This window comes from Pithys albifrons, chromosome 3 (genome assembly GCF_047495875.1).
Source record: "Pithys albifrons albifrons isolate INPA30051 chromosome 3, PitAlb_v1, whole genome shotgun sequence".
In the NCBI taxonomy this organism is placed as follows: domain Eukaryota; kingdom Metazoa; phylum Chordata; class Aves; order Passeriformes; family Thamnophilidae; genus Pithys; species Pithys albifrons.
In genome coordinates, this window is record NC_092460.1 from 56062562 (window position 1) to 56087966 (window position 25405).

Genomic DNA, 25405 nt, shown 5'->3' on the forward strand with positions numbered 1-25405 from the left:
CACAGGACTAATTTAGATTTTATTCTGGTATTCCTCAAATATAAAAAGTCAAAATTCTTACATCAATCATTAGAGAAAATCCATGCAAGCAGGTCAAAATGTTTACAGCTTAATTTCCCCCCGCCCCCCAACCCCCCTTCCCTTCAGTTTTCACTTCACAAACCATGTTGGTAATGAAACCAAGTGTCACCAAGTGCCCCTTAGGCTTTTTTCCACAGCACATTGTTAACAGAACAATCCTAGGCTAAGTCAGGGGTGCAATAAGCACCAAAGTAAAGAGTTTTCACTTGAACAGCCTTTGTGCAGTACCTCGGTATTTCTGGCAATGTTTAAAAGCACATCCATTTCACTTAATTCTGGCTCCATGTGATTTTAAACTTTAAGGCTTTTTTTCTTTGATACCACCACAATCTTAACTCCTGAGAATCTCAAAACCTAAGTCAGGAAAACCAGTGGTACAAACTACTCATTGACAATTGCAGATGACAACCTGTCTCTTCCAGTTCTCCTCTGCAGAACCAAATCTGGACACATTGTACAGAATTTATGGCATAAGAAAAATCCCAAATCTGCTTTGTATGAAATAGGTTTCACCCATCTAAATAGACATTCATGTAAAAACAAAATGCTTCTACATTTAAATTGATAGGAAGTAGAAAAAAGTGTAGCCTTCCTATTTCCATTTTTACACAGATCCTTTCTGTTGGAGTTTAGTGTCAGATTTCATTAGTACTGAAGCTGTACTGCCGACCCTTTACTACAGTTGTTCCCCTGTAGCATAACTGAAGTGTTTTCAGTATACATTTGCAATCCACAAAACATTTATCTTTGAAAGGGAGCAGAAGTCAAACTAAGCAGTAAAGCTTAATTCTGAAGGTTGCATAGAGACTGAAGAGATTTATACAACAAATGCTGTTAAAAAAAACCCCAAACACCTGTCTGGCATTACTGAACAGCTTAAATGTGTGTGACCAAAAAATAACCAAAATATTTATAGGCAATCAACTCTGCGTTTGTTAGCAACAACAATACTGTACATTTTACATTATTATCAAATACATAATTCAAGAGTTACAAAATCATGCATTACCACTAAATCTCATACAAGCTTGGATTGGTTTCATTCCAAGAATGTGAAATGGAGACAGCATTTTTCTTTATGAATAAGAACTTGAAACTCTGGATTCTTGTTTTAGCTTTCACAGACTCGATATAATCTTGTTACAAGAATACCTGTACAAGTTTGCTCCATTTAAAGTGTTAAAATAACTACTGAACAAAAAAAGTGAGCATTAAAGTGATCAAAACCAGGAACTAAATGATTCATTCTTTTAAAGGCAGCTTTAGAGCTAGAAGTACCGTTCAACACCCTGGGTATGATTTTACCAAAGATTAGACATTCATCCTGCTCAGCTCTACCTTCCCCTGTTTCACCTGGCAAAACTGTGCATTGGATGGACCATTTAGTTTCAAGTAGTGAGCTGACAAATGGTGTCCCAGTCTGGATCAGGTTCAGTGTCAAGCAGGCACCCAAGTGTGCACTACTGAAGTGCCAACACTCCTTCCCTGGCCCCCACCTCATGGCTGAGCAGATGGATAAGCTGTTGGCAATACTTCCACCCTCAGGTGCACCTGAACATTTGTGTGTTCTTTACAGTTCTGGAAGTGACTTGGACAAGGAGCTAAGAGAGATGGAAAACAGTGCCCTACCCACTGTTTCAAAAGCCTCCAGTGGCTCATGCCTTTTGTCAGTAGTATTTATGCCTCTTCAAAGAGAGCAGCATTAAGAGATCACATCATCTGCCTCCCTAGTTTCACTGCATTTACATATGGCACAAGATTAGTTTTCTAGGAGTAACTTGTGGCAATGACTTTTTTTCCTAAAAAAGTGTAACAGCACAAAAAAATTCATAGCAGCATTTTACACAATTTGTGTTAAAAAAGTAGAAGTTAACCATTTGTGTATTGAGTAACAAAAGGTTTAAATTACATTTATTTTCCATTTTACACTCACTATTTACTAGTTGGACTATTTACAAAGATTCAAATGTTCTATAAGAGAATGAGCTTTATCCAGAATTAACTTCACATGTGAGGTAGTGGTCTACCTCAACCTCTGTTTTGGCTGGATATAAAGGAGGTACAGTTGGGTTTAGATCCTAGAAAAAATTCAGAAGGAGGAGGTTCATGTGAATGAGATTGTGTTCTTGTAGAAGAAACCATGCGCACACACACACATACAGAGAGTAATCCTATGGTAAAAACATTAAGACCAACAGTGGATTTAGTTTTCATCTTTTTGGCTGAAGAAGAGGAGAAAATAATTAAGATCAGGGAAGTTGTCAGCTGTACCTCATTTATTCCAACTAAATTTTTATCACGAGGCCAGCTTTTGGTTGAAGAAGCTAAACTAATTGATGTTAAAATAGTAGAATTGAAGGATTTAAGAATTAACTTAAAATTGGGGTTTTCAGCACACCCACCCTCTGAATAAGACAAAGTAGTATTATTTCCCTACTAGTGTAGTAAGTATCAACACACCCGTCCCAAGCCCTGGAGGTAGCACTATGAGCTCCTTGAAGGGCAAAGACACCTCAGCACATGCTTGCCCATAGACAACTCTGTAACCCAAGAGTGGCCCTGGTTAAGTCTTACCTTCCTCCAAACATTTTTACATTGTAATGGACTGCCTGAACACAACATGAGGTGCTTCTAATTGAAGATTAGATGTTTTTGGAACCTGCAGTGTAATTACACCATGATCAAAACATGTATCAATGTTAAAAGGGAAAAAGAGTGGAATAGGGATCTACAGTGCTTTTCACCCAGGTCTTCTGACAGGTCATCAGTTAACCAAGTGATGGCACAGAATTATAGTGGACAGTTTTGGTAGCTGCAAGACAAAGTTTTTGTTCTTCATGTAGTTATACATTAATGAAGATTGCATAGGACAAGGCAATCTTTTGGGTAACAGGCAAGCAGTGCTTAGAGTTGGTATCCTTTGCTCTGGACAGGCTGAATGTGGTTTAGTGCTTTATTGTAGTCACCTGTATGCATCTCTGCCTTCAACACATCCATTTACCCAATTCCCACTAGCACTTCATCTGTGGATACCAAGTAAGAGTTTAGTAGAAGACTATTTGCTCAAGCTTTAACTACTGACTAAAACTCACAAGTCTTAAATAAGCTGAACACCACTGAGATGCATATTTTATTTTAGCAGATATGGAAAATTATATACTCAAGGTTTTTTTTTCTTAAATGGCCTATTAAGGCATCTTAAAAAAATCCCTATATGGCTTTGGTTTGCTGAAATACTATTTTACATTGTTAAAAAAGAAAAACATGTTCAAATGAATTTGACATTATGACACATTCACATATTTCACTTAGAACTGACAGTTACACAGATGCATACATGTGATCACAGATGTCTCCCGCTGTGACATGAGTAAAAAGGTAATTCAAATGTTTATCTCACAGTAGAGGGCAACCCAGAAGTCTGTGCAGAAGTGACATATAAGGAGTTATTATCTGGAAGAGAGGGAACCCCGGAGTTTCCATTGGTGGGTGAACAACTCAGTTTCAGTTTTTCCAAGTACTCTGCATGAACAGGCTTGTGACACTGAAGGACCTTGATTGCATCTTCTACTTTAAACCATTCTCTTTTTCTTCCTGAATGAGGAAGAACAGAGTTACAAAATTTTAACAGCACCATTGGGTCCTATTTACTCATTCACTTTCTCTCAGTTCTTTAGAAGCTGAAGTGGTTAGGTGAAAGGGAGTGAAAAAACCTGGAAAGAACTGATAAATGCAAGAGATTCACTCAAGTTTACTAAAATGCAATTCGTAATAAAGCCATTCAGGTAACACTCTTGAAGAAGATGCTGGGCAGAACTTCATATGACCATTCATATGCTCAAAAAGCCACATCTATTCTTTGGAAAAAAAAAGATAGTATTTAAACGACTCAATACTGCCTTCCTATATTGTTGTGCCTAGCAGAAAAACAGACTTTAGACTGAATATGCATGCACACAAAGTTACAGAGAATGGGTTGGTCTGATTTCAAAAGCAGTGTTCCATACTCAAAAATCTCCATATGTATCCATGTATGGAGTTACACAGGTTAGCTCCAAGTTTTTAAAAATAATATACCTTATACCAGAAATATGTTTATGTTTCAAGAAAATCTTACTACAATCATCCTAAGGCCATCTTTTTTGTTAAAAAGTAAGTCCTTTAAAAGTCAAAGTTTCTGAAAATACTTACAGACAAGGTCAAGGATAGTATTATTAAAAGTGGAATGAATTCTGTTTTTCATTTGGGTTTACGGCATTACAGGTACTATGCTTGAACATATATAAACTGTTTGTTTAAGGTCAAGGACACTTTCAAAAACACCCTACAGTATCAAAGAGCAAAACATTCTAATTTTAAGGAAGAAACAATTTGGCAATATGGTATTTGGCCCTTAAAAAAATTACAAGCTGTATCCTGAACTAATATTAGAGTATTCTAAGTATTATGACGGGAAAAAAATGTTATTATAAGAATAATGCAATGTATTGGAAATAACCCCAGGTATGAATAGCATCCAATAACTTCAGTTTCTAGAACAGAATTAGTATTCCCCCCAAATTATACAAATTACTTCAGAAAAATGAAAAAAGTTCGCTTAATACATTTTTAAGTGCAGTATGAAGCCAGAGAATTAATTTACCTATATTAACTGAATCCTCCCAGTCTTCCAGTATTTCCGTCACAGTAAGAACATACACATATGTCCTATGCTTCCGATCCTGGTTCTGCTTGAATATTAGAAATAGAAGTTTTAATTCTCAGCAAAATGACTTACACATTTACCACAACTGTAAGATTAGAAATGACTTACCTGTAAAGCATACTTGCCAGCAAACCTGGCTTTTATTTTGGCTAAACAAACATCTGTACTGATGAGACCCAAAATGATGGGAAAACAAAAGTTTTATTTGAAACAGCTATTCTGTTCTACTAGGTCAAAAAAAACCCCAAACAAGTCAAAGATGACACAAACAATTTTGAAGATTGTGAAGTTGTGGCCGAAGTATGTCCTTGGTCATCCAGGTCAGCTACACAATGCTGGCTATAAATTTTCACTCAGTAGGTGACACAAATTAAATAGCCTACACTTGCAATCATGACAAATGCAAAAATCATTCCCATCTGCTCACTCAACAGGTTTGCCATGATCACACCTCTTTAGAAATCATGTGTTGCACACGGCAGGTCTAACACAGACTGACAGAGACGGTCTTCTCAGGGCAAGGCTGCTGTGCTGCAGTCAAGTCCACACAAGGCTGGCATAGGCATCACTCCCTGCTAGCTCCAGAGCAAGCTGGTGGCAGTGTTTGAGGTGCTGCCTGACTAATCAAACCATCTTTCCCCTTGGAAAAGGGCCAAGCTCCTAAAAAATCTCGGAACATCTAAGATTACAACTATATTAAGAACCAAGAGATGTTACGACCTAGCTCCCCTTACACACGATGGTATCCTTGTGCCAACAACCTTTCCTACTTAACTCTGTTTCACTACAAACTCAATATACTTTTAAACTGTTGTGCTTTACTGGTAAATAAAAAAAATCTAAGTTAGTTAGTATGACTATTAAATGGAATAGATTTATCTGTCTCTATAACATGTATCCTTTCTGCCTGTTATTCCAGAATAGGAGGACTCAGCAGCATTAATGTCCATCTTCTCTCAGTTCCATCCCCAGGTTACAAGGTATGCCCTTTTCTATAGTACTAGCAACTGTGGGGCCATGTTGTGAAACTGAAGTAGGACCTTGATTTAAGTTAGAAGTAACCTAAAAAAATTACTCAGAATATTCTGTGACTCTGGTTCTGTGAAAGTGGTTTAAGTACTTTGAATTCTTCCTATTCAATTTTTCACATGTTGCATTAACAACTAAAGTCAGTCACCTGTCTAATGTAGCACATCCAGAAGCATTGCAAAATTATAGGTAGGTAATACTTAATGCACTTAAGTTTATTAATCTTCACAAAAAAACACAACCAAAGCCCCATTCTTTTTAAACACTTAAAAGAAATAGCTCACCTCAAATATGCCAAGTAGTCTGCCTAGCTTTCCCTTTACTCCAGCCTACAAAACAAACAGGAACAAGTGTTAACATGTGGTATTAATTTAAAAACCTAAAATATCAGTACCATTCTCCTACATTAGCATCTTCCTCCTTATCAGGGCTTTTTAAACGACTATTTTAACCTAAGTTTTGATTAGATAGTGTGGGATTGCTTCTAGAGTTTCTAGTTTTAGAGTACTTACAAGTAGTAGGGTATAAAGGTTGACCTAATGAGTGGATCAAAGAAAGCATAAATCTTTCAAGATTTCCATCCAGACCAAAATGCTCTATTACTTACCATGTTCTTTGTGTACTGTATTTTATTCAATAGATAAATGATATCCAGTACTGAAATAATCCAAGTAGATAGGATAATTTCACATTGTATAATAATTAATCTAGAGAAGCAATCCTTGAAACTCCATTGCTATTTTACACAGAAACTTATGTACGAGTCTTCAAAATACAGTAACACATTAAACTGTAGCTTATCACATGGATCTTGCAGCATGACTTCCTGTGTGCTGGTTTTCATATAAAAATGTAGCTTTTGGCATGTAATACAAAAACCAAATCTATATCCCCAGTTCTCTACATTTTTTAATTCTTTTTCTAATTAGTAATATTACAAAAGGCTTTAAATTCAGAGTTTTAATCCAATGTTTTAAAACAATCCCTTAGTGATGTTTCAATTCAGTTATGGATGGTGGTTGTTGTTTGCTTTTCCAAAAGTAATACATAATGCCTTTTCCTACAAACATATGATCATCCATTAATTCTAAACAAAACACAGTCCATATGCCTGAGACATCAAGGTGTTTGTTGCCTACCGGCAGACAAAGCCATATTTAGATTTTTTAGTCTTGTTGTATAACCAGTATTTAAAACAGGGCTTCCTAGCACTAAGATGGCATTTTCTAATCCTCAGTCTTTGCTTCCAGCTTTAGCCAAAGACAGTTATTGATGTCTTATGTCTTTATATAAAGGACCATATGGATCTTAATTACATTTTAAGGAGTAACTCTGACAAATAACTGCTTTAGCAGTAAGTCTAATCAAAGTCTTACAAGTGAATGTTTTCTGTGACTCTCTTTTTAAAGAAAGCAGATTGTTGCTGTTTTTTATTAAGCCTTTTTGATGAAGGAAGTCTGATCTCAGCCGGTGCAAGTCAAGCATTTTGCTTATCCAAAGCAAGAGCAAGACCAGAAGTAAATGCAAAACTACATATAATATTCCATTTGTCTGCTGTGATGACCAAAATACCTTTTAGAGATGATGAAGCTGAAATACACGACCGGACCTGCTGGGTAAGTGATTAGGTAGCACATTAACTGGGAAAGTGGCAGTCCCTTAGTTTGGTCTGAAAGAGTAAGCTATGCAACAATGGGCACTAAAGACTGCTTGTGCTTTATGCTGAGTAATGAAAAAGCAATCATGAGCCTAAAGGAAGATGCTGAAGAAATGTTTAATTTATACTGATCAGTCCTAATTTCCTCAACATTACAGTATCTTTTTTAAAAAAAGAAGCAGAACCTAAAGGGCTACAAACATATGCTTCTGTCCCCAATTTTTGCTTTTCTTCTCATTCTGCGCTATCTAGGAATTACTACACCCTTAAGATTTCTACATTGTTGCAAAATGAACAACTAGAAAAAGCGATTTCCCATCATCCTATTCCATTAAAAGTAAACATGAATCTGTGGATTAGTCTTCTTTTAATACTTCAACTGTCCAACTGTGCAGCTTTTTCAGTACCATTTTGTAACTTCATTTAGTCCCTCAAGTTGCAGCAGGGAACAAGATTGTTTAATATCCTTAAATATATGGCTTAAGAGCCTCACAGTGAGGCCAGTACAGACTCTGCAAGTTTCTCAAACCTTTTACTAGGAAACTGCATGAAAAGGGACTATGCTCCACCAGAGGGAGAAAAAAAAAGACTCCTCTCGCCAAACCCAAATAGCTGCACCATCTACTGACCCCAACTTCCCCTCAAATTTTAAAGGTTGTTTAACTCTTTTAGAAGTCCTGGTGAAGGTCTTTTTTACATTGTAAAGACTTTTGAAGGCAGGTCTATGCCACAGGGCAGTTGAAGGACAAAAACTTGTCATCAGTAGATGGAGGAGGGCTTCTCTGAGCTGCTAAGTGGGAGTGACAACTAACTATATTTAACATGCTGCAAAAACACCATAACCAGCAAGGGTTATCAATGCTGAACAGCTTTCATAGAGAAGTTTTTTCAACTTAGCACCTCATAGTCACAATATGAATTTATCAATGTTACTCTAAGTGGAATTTACTTAACAGTTTCTCCTTTCTCTCTCCAAGGAAAATCAGTTGTTTAAACAAATACTCTTAGCTAAGTAATTCTGAATGAAATGATTACAAGCACTCCATTACATTAAGCGTAAAAACTCCCCAAAAGCTTGTAATGACGCTCTGGTGTGACCAGATGTTGCTACATAAATGTGATTACTGTCACTGATGTCTGGTTACGCTATAGTCGCGGATACATGCTTCCAAAACGTAGCATCATTCCTGCAAACAGCAGTGTCTTTAGAAAACCTCTAACCCTAAAGTATAAAAGGGTAGTAGTTAAAAGTCCCAGTTTTTCTCTGAAAGAAATATATTCAACTGAACAATCTTCATAGTTTTAAAAGTACTTAAATCTGACATTGAACTTTTAAATGCTTTTGTTAAGAAAAACATTTCCTACAAGTTCTTATTGTAATGTAGTTCCTTCAAAATGTTTCAAAACTAAGTGCCAGAGGACCAAGAAACATGCCAGCTTTATCCCCAGAAAGTCAAATGAAGTTCCCCCTTTCCCACTGGTAAGCTTCTAATCCAGTGCACTGGTTAAATTCTAGGCTTCGAACCATTTTGCCTCTCATAAAAACATACTTCTTCCTTTGGCCTTTATGTACTCATGGCTGTTAAAATATGGCTTTTCAAGTAAGCAGACTCCTATAAGCTGCTAGAAGTGTGTAAGGCAGTCTAAACTTTGGGAGAAGGTCTGAAAACCCCTGAGCATTTCTTTTGACAGACAAGCTGTTGAATTCCCCCAAATGTTTCTCTAAGGAACTCAGAGTACTAGGGACATAAGACCTCAAATCTGAATTTTATGCATAAATTTTAGCATTAGTGTAAATCCAACCACAAGAGAGAAAACTATCCTCTATCCCATAATCTTTCTGGCCTCGAGGTCATTCCTGTTGGCAGCTCCAGAAGTACCACAGTCTGATGTGCGTCAGACTTGCCTGTTTCCTGTAGATGGAGCAAGAGTCATGCTGCAGTTTAATTTTTAAGCTAACAGTCTACCAGGGCAGAAAGTTGCTTAAAATCTGAAAGTCTGAGTTATTTTTAACTCTGAGTTAGTACTTTAATGGCTACACTTCTGAAGGCACAGTAGAAGAATATTCCTGCCCCCTTTTTTGCATATTCTTATAAAACAATGTGTTTTGCTGTATCTGCCATAATCTTTCAGCTGAAAGGATGCTTTACTGATTTATTTCCTGAAGTGTCTCCCTAAGCCTAGTCTGTAGCATTTAATAATTTTTTAAATATTAGATGCTCACTGGAGCTGATTCCTCCATTTCCTGTGAGAGGTCTTAGATAATATTACTGTCATTTTCACTATTACAGCAGATTAACCTTCAGGATCAGTCTCTTCTCAAAAGCTCTATTCACACAGGTCTGGAAACTGCATATTTGCTAGTGGGCATTTCCAAATACTACTAAGTTCAAACAAAGCAAGAGTCTGTTTTTTGTGAGATGGAACAAGGAAAGGGAGTGAGAGGGTGCTCCTCCATTTACAAGGCCACCAGCGTGCCACTCTTTCGTGTCATTTCTCTTTGAACAGTGAACGCGCAATCAACTTTCAGCTTTCGCACTATGCAATTAAAGATTAAGCTCCAAATGCATTAACAGAGTAGCTCCTCATTTAGACAAGGTTTGATACCTTTCTGGGATTGCTTTATATAAGTATCTTGATTTTGGTACTCTACACTTTGATGTTTGTAAATGTTTATTGTATCTAAACAATTAGATAGCCTGTCAAGTTCCTGTAACCTATGAAATGTCAGACAAACTTAAATGAAACATACTAAATATTCAGTAGAGGTAAAAACCCATGTCACTAATACGAACTTAAGGATAAAAAAAATCTGAAGTCATGTGCACATGAAGACTATAAAACAACTGGTGTCCATGTAGATTTGATTACACAGATCTTTGCTTGGGTTTTAAATCAAAGATTTTAAATGCACTACTGCTGGTGTCAAAGTGAGGGATATCAACACTCCTACCATTAAGAAATGGCATTATAAATCCCACTATGAATTTATCCATTGAAATAAACTAATAGAAGCCAATGCTTAGTTTGTGCATTTCAAAACGGTGCCACTGTGTTTTCTTTGAAGTTTATTAATTCACAAAACTCCTAACAGTTCAGTGTACTGTAACCAGCTTGCTAGGTGACATTGACCTTAGTATAAAAATAGAAAGGACATCAATCTCTAGAAAGGTCAGTACGAATTCCCATGGCTCAAACCCCTCAATAAATGTGTTTTTCTTTAAATATGGTGCTTTGCAATCTTTTGGAAGTACAAAAGATTTAGCCCACAGTTAAAGAATATCTTAATTTAAGGCATGAGCTTTTAAGGCTGATCAAGGTGTAGAACAAACGTCACCAAGCGATTTTTGCTTATTGAAGTCTCTAGCCTTTGAGAAGTCTTTATGCAATTGCAAGCACAGCTCAAAGCTGAATATGGCTGGCACTTCATGTTGTACACCATAAACATCGTAAAAACCATAGTCCCTTCAAGATCATCCATTCTTCAACCACCAAAGAAAAAAAGCCAAACATATGACTACAGTTCAGTCAGCTCTAGTTTGACATGAAGATGAAAGTTCACTGTCTCTCATCATGGGCTATGTCTTAGGTCAGATTAGCAGTTAAAACTACCAGTGTTCAGAAGAACCCTGAGCACAAGACTGTGCTTTTTAATTCCACCCATGAAGTTGTGGCAGTGGGAATAACCAGGACTTTCCCCAGAGGTGCTACTCCTGTTTAGCAGCCTAAATCTTTCCTGACTCATTCCTACAAACTTAACTCCTTGTTTCTTTCAAATGGACCACCTTGTGGATGAGTGTGTCTTGTGCAGATCAAAATCAGCTCCTCTAGCAAAAATGAACACAGTCCAGAACAACTTTGATACAGTGAGGCTTATTTGTGCTTTAACTTTGCTTCATGAAGGCTGCTAAGAGCACTGAATAGTGAACTAGTCAGTTCCCCATGTAAAAAGGGAGGAGGGTCACAATCACAGTTCACAGATCTCATTTTGACACTGAACAGCAGGCAGCATTTGGTGCAAGTCACATCTGCACCAAGTTCCTAAGCCACAACAACACAACAGAACCAGTCTCAAGGGTAAGCAAACTAAACCACTAGATACCACAGCTAATAGTAATAGTAATAATATCATCATCATTCTTCATACTAATATTAGTATATTTTGGGAGTAGCCATAGTCAAACAGGGATGAGAAAATTGTTCAAGACTGGTAGAAATCCTGCCGTTCACTCACTTGCCAGGATGCATCCACTTTCTGCAAAATCTTATACCTCCTATTTAAAAGTATGATACTCTGAATTTTCTTGCAGTTTTATTTGGCTTAAAGTAATATTTAACATTTTTGACAGCTTTCCTAGGAAAAAAAAATAGCAAATGAAACCCCAGAATTTTGAATTTGAAATTTAAGTATTGTACTGGAGTGGGAAACTGCCTGAATTCATCAAGACTTAAAGCTCTGTTTTGCCTGGGTATAGGAGCAGAGACAGAAAGGCAGAATATGGTGCCATCTTTATAGATAAAATGTATCAATTCTCATCTGCTCAGATACATCAATGTCTAATCTGTCCTCAAGGGTCTGTTTATTTATCTTTCTTTGCAGCTACACATTGATCCTTAGTTCACCTTCAGTCCATTCTAGAAAAGCTGTGAGTCAAACATTTTCTGCACAAACACAGAAATGTTACACTATTATAATATGTCATTTGGCATGAAGTCACAGTTCCTCTTCCAGTAAGTGTTTTTATAAAGGCAGACAGAAATTTAGCTATGAAATGAAAGACTGCTGGGAAGCAAGCTAAGTTAATTAGTTCACCTCACCACACTATACTCCAATTCTAACAGAGAACTGCGGCTCTTTGAATTTCATAATCACAGAGGTCTCAGTCAAATACTGGATAAAAGAGACAGTTCCCTCTTCCTTCTTGGTTCCCATCTGAAGATAGCAGCAGGAAAAAACAGCTGGAGTTTTTGCTTTGTTTTGGTTTTGTTACCTCTTCATACACCTCTCTCACGGCTGCTCCCCCTGGCTCCTCTTCTGGTTCCATTCCTCCACCTGGTACAATCCACTGATCTGGATATCGGCTACTGCTCACCAACAGCACCTATAAATAATTGCAAGTGACTGTCAAATATAGCTCACAAGTCAGGAATCTTGCTACTATCTACTTTTTCAGCAATGCACTTATGCACCTAGTCAAATGGATGACAGACTTTGGGAATGAAACATAACAGGCAGCCAGAAATTGTAAAAAAAGTGAAATAATTGACATCCAGTCTTTTTAAAACAAGTAAATCAAGACAGTGTCATTGCAGTCTCATTGTACCAACACTTTAATTGGATGCATAGACACAAATACGCAGAAGACAATGCACACAGAAAAGAATGTATACAACAAAAATCTAGTAACAATATTTTCTGATACTGAGTAAGTCTTCGGATCATATAGAAGGTAAAGCATGAAAATTAAGATATTTTCATCACATAGAAAATAAACTACTTCTTCTGGAATGGCATATTTTGGATAAAATAATGGACTTCTCAAAATAGTTCCAATTTTTAGTCTGAAACTAGCTTCTTTTTAGTTACTGAAGTGTTATGTTAGTATGACATGCTTACAATATTACATAACTAAAATACAAGGAGAGTACTTCATTGGCCTTTGTCCAATTTGGCTTCTTTTAAACATTTATGTAAGAGGAAAAACCACAAAACACTGAATTTGATTTCTAAATTTAAGAACAATTTTTTACCAAGACACTTTAATTTCACTTAATTTGACTCAAACCTGGTTCCAGCATTGATATACACCAAATTAAATCCCCCTGTCTATGGGATCTGTCCTTCACAATATTCAGAGCTAAGATTTTATCAACCTGTTCAGCAAACTAGAATGCCTAGTATTTGGAGTAATTTTGCAATAGAAGTTGATGAAAGTAAGACCTTGATTCAGGCCCACACGGAAATAAACAGTTTAACTGGTCTTTGAGACATGTCCCGATTAGCAAGACAGTCATCTGTGCAGTAAAATGCTTCATATTCTAGGCAATACTTACATAAACCCTACTCTGAAGTCAAAGAACAACTGTGGGGAGTAAAAGGGCAGGGTCAGCGCTCAAATCTTAAAAAGCAATTAAAAGACTAGCAACAAGAACCTCAGTCTAAAGGTTAAAGTTTTCACTGGTGCCAGAAAACTGAAGTGACAGTCCCAGTCCCCACCAACTACCTTGATGGACTTTAAACTTATCCCCTACTGGATTAAGTAGGAAAATGACTCCCTGATGACAGCAACAGGGAAATGATTACCACTTACTTATACTATGTCCCTTTGGCACTCATGGAAACAGGTTGTAGGTTCACCTACAGGAACTAGGCAGTGTAATTAAGATGACTGCATACTTTGTGAATGCAACAATACATGTGCATTCTGAGGTCCACACCTGGAAGAGCCTGATCTCACAGACACTGCCTTGTAATTTTTATCTTATGTGCAGTCAAGATTAGTCTTACTCTGAAGGATTCTCCACTGCACTAATTTCTCCCAATACACACTTAGTACAGATGCATTCTTAGCATCTGATCTAAATGTTCATTTTTTTTAGTCAACTCATAATTTACTCAGCTACATAAAACCTAGAAATTGTCAGCAAAGGCAACGAGGTTGGACAGAAATGCATGCCAACTCGATCTTCACAGCCAAAGGTTTTGTTTTCCTAGGATCTTTTTGACATTAACAGAAGATTTCCAGAGTATACACAGCTCTACTAAATGTAATTGTAGAAAAAAAATTTGAATACATAGATGAAGCACCTGTATCTCTACACAGAACCACCATGTCAGGAGTTCTTAAAGAACAGTTGTAAAAACCAACTTAAGACTTCACTTATCAGATTTCAGATATAAGCATTACATATTATTTTCTACTGATGAAACTAACATTCACTCCAGCCATGCAAGAGCTAGCAACAACAATGAACAAAAGGATGGTTATATCACATTAAATCATTCCCAGCTTGGTAGAAGAGTTTTAAATCAGCATTCATTGTTTAGTTAAAGCTAAACATAAAATTCTTAATTACCATTATGGGATAAATTGGCTTTCTCATTCCAGCAGTGTGGCATAAAGCCAGGAATTCTGTATGCATCTATATACAGTAGTTGACTACCACTGATCTGATCAATAGACTATCAGGCTGGGTTTGTACATTTATTAGCTTTTAAGAAGCAAAAACTAATAGGCCTAACAAGTAATCAACATGAAAATACATCAGCTCCTGCAGATAGGCTTTGCAGCTACATATACAATAAACTCCCAGGCATTACAGCCTGGGAATTCATTTTAGCAACTAACTATTCAAATCTCCACTAAACCCTGGAACTGAAGCATTTTCTCAAGCATCTTTCCATTTATGCTTTATTCTCTGTGATCCTACTGCTTTTACAGCCTGAATCCAAGGGACCACTCTAAGGGTACATCCCTGAGACCTTCAGATGCACAATTTTTTTCAACCCTGAACATTATCACATGAAGCCAGCAAGGACATGAGGCATCCATCCTGGGATACGCTATCAGAAACACACTTTGTGGTAATCAGATTCTGCAAATGCTGACAGCTAGCAGTCACAAGATGGTGCAGGAAGGCTGAAAAGCACTCCACACAGATTCTTTCAGTCACACTGCAGTCTTGGTTTTGGTGTGTTGTTTTTCCTTCCATGTAGTGAATGTAGGTAGGTGTTTCCATGTGTAAGCAGCCAGAAGATACATCCTTCAGTGCCTAAAGTACTAGGCTGTAAATGTCACTTAACTGTGAAGACACCAAAAGGCTGTGGTTCATGACAGTGCACTCACATGCCAAGAGAGGTGCCAAGAATCAGCAGCAAAAATCCAACAATTCATTTTCACTTTCTAGAAGATAATCAAACTACAAGAATACAGACTTAGGTTGCCTGGACATATGGTCTTTTCTGAGGCGGTTCACGGTCACGCAGATTACAGTAGTCTACTAAAAAAACCCAACCCTGCAGAATCTCATGCACCTGCATTTTTTCTGGCTTATGCAAACCAAATTTTACATCATGACCTCCTTAGGCTCAGAAGAAAAAAGCAAAAGTACTTCCTATGCAGTGAAATTCGTGTCTCATATCACCAAATGCAGAAAAAGGACTAAGGTTTCTCAAGGGGTGTTACTTGCTAGTGATCACTGCCTTTCCCATGTCTCTGTTGCTCATATTTACTGTTGCTAACTCTTGCTCAAAGAATTTAGAGTATTGGCATCATATCTGGTAAGTTTATTGAACTCCAAAGACTAAGGTAAAGACAGCATTTTTCATAATGCTGCCAAGTGAGGAAGTAAAACTGCAAAATTCAGCTAAGAGGAAACAAAGGAAAATTCTTCCACTAAGTGTTACCAGCCAAGTTTCACCTTGCTTTCAAGTCCAGGAATAGCAGTGACCTTTGAGTGCAGTGAGGAAGACTAACTGCTAGCTCGCCCACTTGCAATAAGTGCCTATCGATACACATAACCATGCTATGGTTAACCAAAAACCCAAAGGTAATTACAGTGCAGGTGGCATCATGGAACTTGGTCACTATAAATGCTAAGCCTGCAGACAAACAAATGAAAATTTCTAAAGATGCCAAAGTTTTGGCCTGTTTAGTATTCTCAAGTTAAAAATGCTTGTGAAACAGTTAGCAGCCATATATTCCAGAAGACCAACATGGCAACAGCTAAGAGTAATACAAATTACCAGCACAAGCTATCCTTCTTTATATCTTTTTTCCTATTAAGACTAGAGTGGTAGGAAATTGGTTAAGTTTATATAAGATATCATTGCTTTCTATATTCCTTAACGTTAGGACTCTACAGCTTATAAAAATAATTGCCTTAAAAACCAACTTACACAAAAAAACCAAGGTTAAAGTTACAGAACAAACCCCCACAGCTGGATTCTTTTGACTTCAGAAAAACAAAGTCATCCATAACTTGAAATAAAAGAAAAATCAAACTTACAGTTGAAAACATATTATTCCAAGTTGTAAAAAAAAACCCCTTAGGATCAGACAGCATTTTAAAAGCCAGTTAAGACTGCAATGTCTTTACTTTCTCCCCTACAATGGCACAACGAGCTCAGGAAGCTGATGTGGCTGAAAACTACATTGTCCATTAAAGCTTCGTTTCCAGCCTGTGCACCCAACACCGATCTCAGCTCACGGCCATTCAAGGGTCAGCGCCCAAAAACTGGGGCAGAAAGGCACCACTGCAACTGCCCCATTTCAGCCCAGCCTCAGCCAGCCCAAGGGCCTCTAGCAAAGTACTTCAAAGATGACAGACTGAAAAACAAGTCCAAGCTATGACAGAGGCTAAAAAGATGATTTAGCTTCAATGAATAGGAACTGGCAAAACAGCAGAGGAATGGCTAACTAACAGTACATTAATCCTGTAACACTCATTAACTTGAGCGCAACATCTTGAACACATCCCAGAAAACTGGGTTCTGTCCACACAATATAATAAAGTCTGAAATATCCTCCCAACTTTACTTCAACATCACTTTTCAAAGCAGCAGCACAATGTTTGGACATCAATCAGTGCAACTTTACTCCCATTCTCAAGATGAATGATAACAAAATACAGATATAATTTTATAATACTTCAAAATTAAATCTGGAAGTTATTTTTCCTTTGAGATCTCTGACTTTAATGCCATATGGCAATGAGGATAGAAACATCAGCCTCTTTCAGAAGAAATTTTGATTTTACCTTGAAATTAAAATTTTATTATTTAAAAATTTTAATTCACATTAAATTCACATATTTGGCTAACTTGTTATAGTGATCAGAATTTGAGTACCTTTCTCTGGTTATTTAGGGTTGTCATTTGTTCTTTGGCTGAAATGTTTGTATCAGGAATGGACAGGACTATACTACCATGGCATGCCAGTCAGAACACACTTCCTCTTATCAACAAGCACTCAAGTCACCGGTAACACCAGATCTCTCCCTACACTTTAGCATGCTTTGGAGAATCAGATGTGACAGGTCTCATGGTGTCATGAAGGGTGCAGATCTTGCACACAAGACATATGGCAAAAGGAGATTCCTGGCTGAAAAAAAAACCTGGAGACTAACAAGAAAATTCCCTCAAGTGCCTATAAAAAGAAGTTTTACATCTCACATTGGGCCAGTTCCCCAATCCACTTTGTAGAATGACCTTCTTCCCTTCCCTCATGCTTGCTAATACAGACCAGGGAAAAAAACTCAAACCATAATGTAGCAGGGGTAGAGCTAAAACTCATATTGCTGTCCATCTCTTTTAATTTGAAACCATGGCTTAATCCTGAGCAGGAGAGCTGGGCTTTACTGGTTACTCAGCAACATAATCTGTTTGACTAAGAGATCAGCATCCAAGCATTTGTCAGAAACAAGAGCTCCAAGTCTTCGGAGAGCAGTTCAGCTACAGGTAAAGACATGACAAGGTTATTTCTTGACAAGTTATCTTTTAGCCTTTACTGTCTTTGAGATACTTCGGAAAAAAACCCATCCATCTTTGAAGACAAAAATTTGTTTTAAAGTATTTACGTTTATAGGGCTGGTGTCACTGAAGTGCTTAAGCACCAAGTCAGAAAGCCACTGAATTAAAATAAGCGTTTCAAGTGTTCTACAAACAAGACTGGAAAGAAATACACATCAACCTTTGGTCGGTGAACACACACATCTACAAAATATGTTTAAGGAAACATCTTTACAAACCCTGCCTAGACATACATATATGCATATATGTGCATGTATATAGGCATGCATATCTCTAGCTAAGATTTGAATATATTTCTGAAGAAGGCAGCCAGTCCTCTATTACACAGAAACTGGCAACATGGCAGTTTTGAGAAACAACAAGTTGACTGGGGCAATTCAAACAGAAACTTAGCCACGAGTTTAAATCCTCCAAGTAACCTTAGGATGGTACAAATAAGCTAAAAGGATATTTTTCACCAGTGTCCAAACACAAATATTACTAGTTCATCTGAAGATGCATGAATGAAGACCAAAGCTTTCTGCCATTGTGGACAGATGAATTCCCACAGCTTCACCAAACTTGCAGGCTTCCACTCCTGGCAAGCAGTTGCAGTTTGTCAAAAAAGATTCCAACATGAAAGCAAGGTGCATATGCAATGCCTACGGAAAGCTGTTTTTGTGTGGAAGTAATAAACACAAGTGTCTTATCCTTAGTTGGTTAACTGACATAAACCTTACCACAGCAACCTAACATTCAACTTTTCTTAACATCAACACAAGCTGTAACCACTGTGGAACCCCGTATGAGCCTGCACAGATACACAACACTCAGACACTGCCTCTGCAGATGTATCTTAGAGAGCCATTTTGGAAGCTGTTGTAGGTCTCGATTTTTCAAGAAGCTATACCCCTTTCTACAGCACACAGAGCACAGATTCATTGAGTGGTCAAAAGGGTTGAAAGGAACATTTAAAGATCTTCCAAGATCATCCAGTAGATCCAACCCCTCTGACACAGGGAGGCACGCCTTCCATGAGACCAGATTGCTCACCCAACCTGGGTGATGATGTCCAAGTATCAAGAAAATGCTGAGGAAAATATAAGGCAGCAATTACCCTTTGTCAGTTACTCCTCCTGTATGTTGGCAGGGCAGGGACATGAGACAGAACAAGTGAAAACCACAGTGTGTTTGAAGTGCACATTGAAATGTGTATGCTCTGGTATTTTAAAATATGTCTATATTATTTCAGACAATCACAGTGCTAGTTAGCCCATATCACTATGGGGACTGTGCAAATCTTTAAATATCATGCCATGGTCATATCCCATATTATTCAAAGCATATGTTATTTGTGTGTTTACACCCAAGAGCTTACACAGAAGCATAATGAAACCAAATGAAAAATTCCAAGCAAAGCAAGGATTGTCTTTCATCACTCTGCAAGTTTATTTACAATAATTCCTAGAACACCCCATTTTGCCAGGGTAGCCAGGTCATACTTCTGGACCCTGGTTTTATGAATCAGGTAACATTACAACAGATCTTTCTGGTTTTCAGACAATTTAGACCAGTACCAATAAAAATAACATTTTCTTTTATCCTTTAATAAAACCATTGCTCATTTGAAGCAATGGGTGTACAAAACTGAAAAACACTACTTTTAAAAATGATGAAACAGTGACCACCAGAACAAGGCAAATTAGGCAAGGGTTTCTTATATCTTGACATTCTACAAGCCAATAAATAAAATTACTAAATCAGACCAAAAAGGAGCTACAATACCAGGAACCTGTAATTTGTAACTCAAGGTTAAGAGGCAATAGTTGTCATGCAAGTGTTTGCCCTGCTTCAGGGTGAGGGGAAATCTCCATTTCCCCTAAGTGTATAACAACATTTTTTCCTCCCTACTGCCTCAATAGGAAAAGAAAACCAGTCTCATCTGTTTTCATCTCATGTACAAGGCTGAACAACAAAGGCAAAATTAAAAATTGAAAAGCTTGAAGACTTTTTTTTTGCATATGAAACTATTTTAGGTCTGCCACTAGCAACTGCTGGCTGAACACTAAAGCAGGGCTTTTGATACCATAGTTGATTACATAAAGCAGTGTTACAGATGCCAAAATAATTAGTATGAACCCAAGGTTTATATTCAAGATAAAAATAACTGCTCGTTTATTTGTATAAGTAAGATGCAGTTGATGGAAAAAAATTAGATGAGCTTTTAAAATTATTTCAGTTATCCAAATTACTAGAAAAATTATGTTTATTACTATTTGCTCTGGTTGCTTTAAAGGCTTGCTTTGTTCTCTGCTTTGAAAGGTAAGACTTTCTTTGTCTATCCTCTGCCCAGACCCTAAGGCAGCATCATTTTATACAACCCTGTCTGCAGAACACTGAATGCATAAGCAGTTCCAGCCTGTGGAAGAAGTCGGTTCTCATGGTACCTGCTTTCCTGCAGGCTTATTCTAAAGCTGCAGTCCCCTCCAAGCTGCTCAAGACAAACTTGTATTTCCTCATATACCAATCCACCAATCCATTCCACAGTGCTGAATACCAGCACACACCTAGCAGCTTCTTGCTTTTTCAAAGCAAAAAGCCAAAGCCCCCACACATTTCACACCCACATAACCTTGTTGCATTTTTTCATGAGATTTCTCCTGCTTTATTTCCAGGATTTTTTTTTCATTCAAAGGGCAGATAGTGCCTGCAATTACTGTTTTATTTCCACTAAGAACAAAAGGAGCCAGCACTTCAGTTTATATCTAGTTGTTTTACTCTCTTCACCCCAAATGACAGCACTGAAACCAAAACAGGCAACACTTTAATGGCAGTAGTCTGAGAGATCTTCTCCTGTAACACCCAAAAAACCCCAAAGCTACTGGCCACATTACTTGACTATTTGGGCTTCCTCCAGGATACTCTCCTTTTTAAATCATACAGTATCACAGCATGAAGGCTACAAAATCTGAACTAAACTGGACTGTATAGCACTAAGCTATCGTATGTGGATGCACCTGAAGATGAAGGAACAGGAAGGGTGGATTTTCACAGTGGTGTATCTGAACAACCATCAGTCACCTCAGGTACATGCTTTCCACTGGAATACCGGCTCTCAAGACAAAGCAGAAGCTTTTGACAGGTTGCAGGACTGCAGGCAAGCCCAGTTTCCAGCCTGCAACACTCAAGAGAACTGACTCAGCAATTTTAAGTCTGGAAGCAAAGACTGTAAGTCTAACAGGACAGGGTGCTGCAGCTGGAAAGTAGGAGTTCAGTGGCTGTAGGCAGGAATTGTATGCAGGAATCACCAGACTGAATTTTGCCTCAGCAGTATTCTACAGTCTACCTATGTTTCAAATTAAGAAATATAGAAGCAAACAGAAAACAAATACAAATAAATGCACAGATGTATAGTAATAATAATAAAATAGATACATACTGGAATGTAAAGGATGTGCTTGGTCAAACCCATCCTTTGCTACCACAGTCTTTTTCAACTGACATGTTACTTCGCTGTCTATAAAACTCATCTGTAACACTGGCATGAACAAAGCTACGAAGGTAGCATCAGAAACGCAATATGCTTAAAAAATGAACCAAGCTGCTGTAACAAGCAGATTTTGCTAGACGAACAATAGAGACATTAAATGTTTTAATGACTTGCCCAAATTTTGTGGATGAGCACAAAAAGCTGTAGCTGAAAATGTCTGTCTCTAAATTGAGAGGCAGTATCTGTAAGTCATGATTATGAACAGGGGACATCATGCTGAAGTTGCAAAAGGAGAATCACATTCAGTTAAGAACAAGATATTGTGAATTTCTGGCACAAGTTTAGAGTTTGGAAAGTTGGAACAAGTTACTTAGATATCACCAGTAAGCACCAAGAAGACATTACATCTTTACTATCATGACAAAGATGAATTCTATTACAATGGTTTTTGTAATTGCTAAAGGAGTATTTTTATACAACACAGTGAGTTCCCATCTGAAGCGACCACAAGTGTTCCCCATATTACAAAACATGTTTGTCAAACTGAAGGAGATGTAAGATCAACCAGGATGATCCAAAGACAAAACTGGTTTTAAGAGAAGAGGCTTTAAGACTTCAGTTCATAAAAAATGCTAAGAAAGGAACGACTGCTGTCTACAGATACATCAGAAAGCTAAGTGCAAGAAAGGAGGAAAAGATGCTAAAGCACAGGCACAACTGGATGTAAACTGGCCTTTCAGACAGTCACAGTGGAAGCAGAAAGGTTAATTCTAAGCTTTGTATCAATACTCATAGTACTTGTCCACACAGAAACTAATCAGCTGAAAAGTAGACAGAGAGCTACTGACTTGCAAATAGTAACTCCAGTAAAAAAAAAATAGCAAAAGTTGGGATTTGGATTTCTTGCTTTTAAGATTCCTAAATAGAAATGTATTGCTAAAAATTGCTTTCACTTGTATGTTCTATTTTCTGTCTTCTAAAGCCAAGCAACTATTTGCTTATGGGGTAATCATTTAAGTCAAAATAACAATGAAAATTATTCTGCCCTGCAGTTCCCACCTCCCAGACCCTAATAGCTTCTGCAGGAGTCTCCTGTTCCTGTCTTCTCCCAGGCACTCAGGTGCATTTGTGTTCCTTCACAGCAAAAGTCACCCTGCACTTTAAGACCCTGGAGATGCAGGTCAGCTACAAATCAATGGTACAATCTGCAGAGACTTGGAAGCAAACTGAAGATATTTACATGGAGTTTGAAGTAGACCTACACAGAAACTTACCAAAACAGTGCTCAAAAACATAGAACGAAGTCTCATCCAACCAATCTGGAGAATGGGGCTGGTGATTTAAGTCAATCACAAACAGCAGTCAGGCATGAAACTCATACGGCATAGAGTCTGTACTGATACAGGTGAATCTGGCACTTGGAAAACTGCTACTAAGCAGGTTCAAGCTGTTGTTGCTGCTTTTTTTGAAATAACTTGTCAGAACGCAATTTGAACTGTTCCCACACACTTAATCTACATCCTAAATCTGACTTCGCATTATCCCATTTAGTTCACTCTCGAGTGTGTCTAACTGCATGGTGCCAAAGCCCGGCCTCACACGAGCCATACAGGTATTCCTCTGCAATACCAGAAAGGACTTTAGTGCAGTGTCAGCACCCACTCTCACACAGCCCAGCAAAGCTGCTACTATCATTCTGTCTCAGACGATGCTATTATATAGAAACAGTATTTTGAAGTAGCCAGTGATCTCCTGTAGATGCAAGACTGAAACAGAGTAACAAGAACTCGCATCAGGAAATGAATAACGAATGGAAATTACTGACAAAGATGTCCCCAGCAATGAATTTTGAACTTCAATTGATGCAAGAAATCTGTAACAGTGGCTGAGAAGTTTGAACTACAAATATATCTGAGCTGGAGCAACATCCAAAAATAAATACTAAAGTCACACAAATGGGGAAGCACACCCGAGTGTCAGAGACCAAAGAAAAGCTAGACCAATAGCAAAACCTTGCAAGATTCCTGCTAGGGGCCTTTCTCTCTTATAATATTAGGAAAAGTTGATCAGCATGGTCCCAAGGCTGTATTTATACCACAAACGGAATGGCATATACTAGAACACCACATAGGTTTTTTACCTAAACCCAAGGGTCTGCATTTTGAGATCAGGCCTCTCACTGTTGAGTTATATTAGTAGATGTTTAAGCAAGACATTTGTTGTATTGGCAGCTTGGGAAGGATACCAGCATCCTTCAGGATATAGAAAAGGGGGAGGAAAACCCCCAAACCCTAATCTTTGTAGTTATTTGACAGCTGCTAAACAAGAAAATGAAAACAGAAATCAGAAAATGGTGTGCTTCCACCCTGAGCCCTTGTATAAAGGCATTGTGCAATGAAGCCATCACCCGAGTTCCCAGATAACGGGCAGTGCCATTGACCTTGGCTCGAACACGAGACAACTTTGTTGCCACCTTCCGATTCTGCTGCAACAGAAAACCCCGGCCGAGCACTACCTCCTACAGGCCAAACTGCAACACCATCGCTCGGGCTCCCGAGCTCCTTCACAAAATACTTCCAAGTCCAGTTTTATTCTCCTCGTGGGAAAACCCGGTTTTCCCAGACACAGTTTCTTATTTCATCCCACCCATGCGAGGCAGAGCGTTCGCGCTCAGGGTGACACGCCAGCGCTGCCCTGCACGCGCCATTACACACTCGCGGGATTTCCGCGCGCTGCGGGCACACAAAGGCCAGTCCCGGAGCTCGCGCCGCTGTCCCGTCCCGTCCGCCGCGGGAGCCGCCGCTCCTTCCCTGCCCTCGCTCCCTGCCGAGGGCGCCGGGGCCGCGCACGTGGGCGCGCGCCCCGCCGCCCCAAGATGGTGGGCGAGAGGCGAGCCCGCCCCGCCCCGGCACGGACCGGTCCGATCGGCGACCGCCGCCGCCGCTCCCACCGCGGGCCGCCGCCTCCCGCGGAACCCGCACGGCCCCGCCGTGTCACCCCGTTCCCCGTCTCGGGGCAGAGGGAGCATCGGTGTAACTGTGTGCGCAGGTGGTGTCTCCCGGGAGGCGCCCCCGGCCAGACAAAGGGACGCGGCCCGGCGGGGCGGGCCGGTGTTAGCGGAACGGGCCCCTCGGCCAGGCCGGGCGCAGCAACCCGGCCCACGTGCGCGGCGGCTCGGCGGGCTCACCTCGTCCTCCCGCTCGCTGCGGAAGCACAGGCACGCCGCCCGCTTCTTGTAGCCCTCCCGGTCGTATGTCCGCGTCTGGTTCGGCTTGAATTTCATCATAGAGGCGGTGATACGCCGGCTGCCCCCGGCCGCCGCCGCTGCCGCCGCCACGGCTCCTCTCTGCGTGCGCCGCCGCCGCGCCCCGGGACACGGGCGCAGGCCCCCGCTCGGGAGCGGGCCAGGAGGAAGGCCAGTCCTAGCTGCGAAGCTGCTGTCACAACAGAGTCGCGGCGCCGCCGCCGCCCCTCCTGCCGGTGCTGCCGCTGCCGCCGCCGCCCCGGGAGCCGCGCCGCGCCATGGAGGCTGCCCCGGCGTGCCCGAAGCCGCCGCCGACCGCCCGTGGCGGCCACCCCTGCGCCCCCACTATTTAACCGGAACGCGCATTCCTGCCCCGCCGCGCCGCTCCGCGCAAGCGCCTGGCGGGGCGGGGCGGGGCGGGGCCGGCGGCGGGAGGGGCGGTGGGCGCGGGGCGCGGGGCGCGGCGCGGGACCGGACCGGACCGGACCGGACTGGGCGGGGGCGCTCGGCCATCGGCGGGACCCGCGGGGAGGGCGCTGTGCGGGCCCCGGGGCGGCGGCAGGTCCCGCCGGGACCATGCCCGGAGCGGCTCCCGGGGGTCGGGAGGGATGCGGGGTGCGGGCTGTGCCGGCAGCCGCCGTGGCACCGAGCCCGGGCCAGGTGTGCGGCGCGGCTTGCCCTGCTCGGCG

At 40.0% G+C, this 25405-nt stretch overlaps 1 protein-coding gene across 2 annotated transcripts; it reads right to left on the reverse strand.

Moving 5' to 3' along the window:
- On the reverse strand, positions 1 to 25110 carry NUDT4 (nudix hydrolase 4). Of its 2 annotated transcripts, none has more exons than XM_071552094.1 (5): positions 24660 to 25110; positions 12464 to 12574; positions 6100 to 6144; positions 4724 to 4808; positions 1 to 3675 (listed from the first exon to the last, which is right to left on the reverse strand). In XM_071552094.1, the coding sequence occupies exons 1-5, from the start codon at positions 24756 to 24758 to the stop codon at positions 3473 to 3475; spliced, it is 543 nt and encodes a 180-aa protein (XP_071408195.1). In that variant the 5' UTR covers positions 24759 to 25110; the 3' UTR covers positions 1 to 3472. The 2 variants fall into 2 exon arrangements, with proteins under 2 accessions (XP_071408195.1, XP_071408194.1); XM_071552093.1 differs by having other exon boundaries at positions 4724 to 4811.
- Between the last annotated feature and the right edge of the window lie 295 nt (positions 25111 to 25405).

What these genes read in the sequence shown, in the direction of transcription:
- NUDT4 (XM_071552093.1), bottom strand. Translation starts at nt 24,758, where the DNA reads ATGATGAAATTCAAGCCGAACCAGACGCGGACATACGACCGGGAGGGC. An exon ending in GCAGCGAGCGGGAGGACGAG is followed by an intron (nt 12,575 to 24,659) that starts GTGAGCCCGCCG and finishes AATTATTTATAG; the next exon opens with GTGCTGTTGGTGAGCAGTAG. An exon ending in TGAGAGAGGTGTATGAAGAG is followed by an intron (nt 6,145 to 12,463) that starts GTAACAAAACCA and finishes TTTGTTTTGTAG; the next exon opens with GCTGGAGTAAAGGGAAAGCT.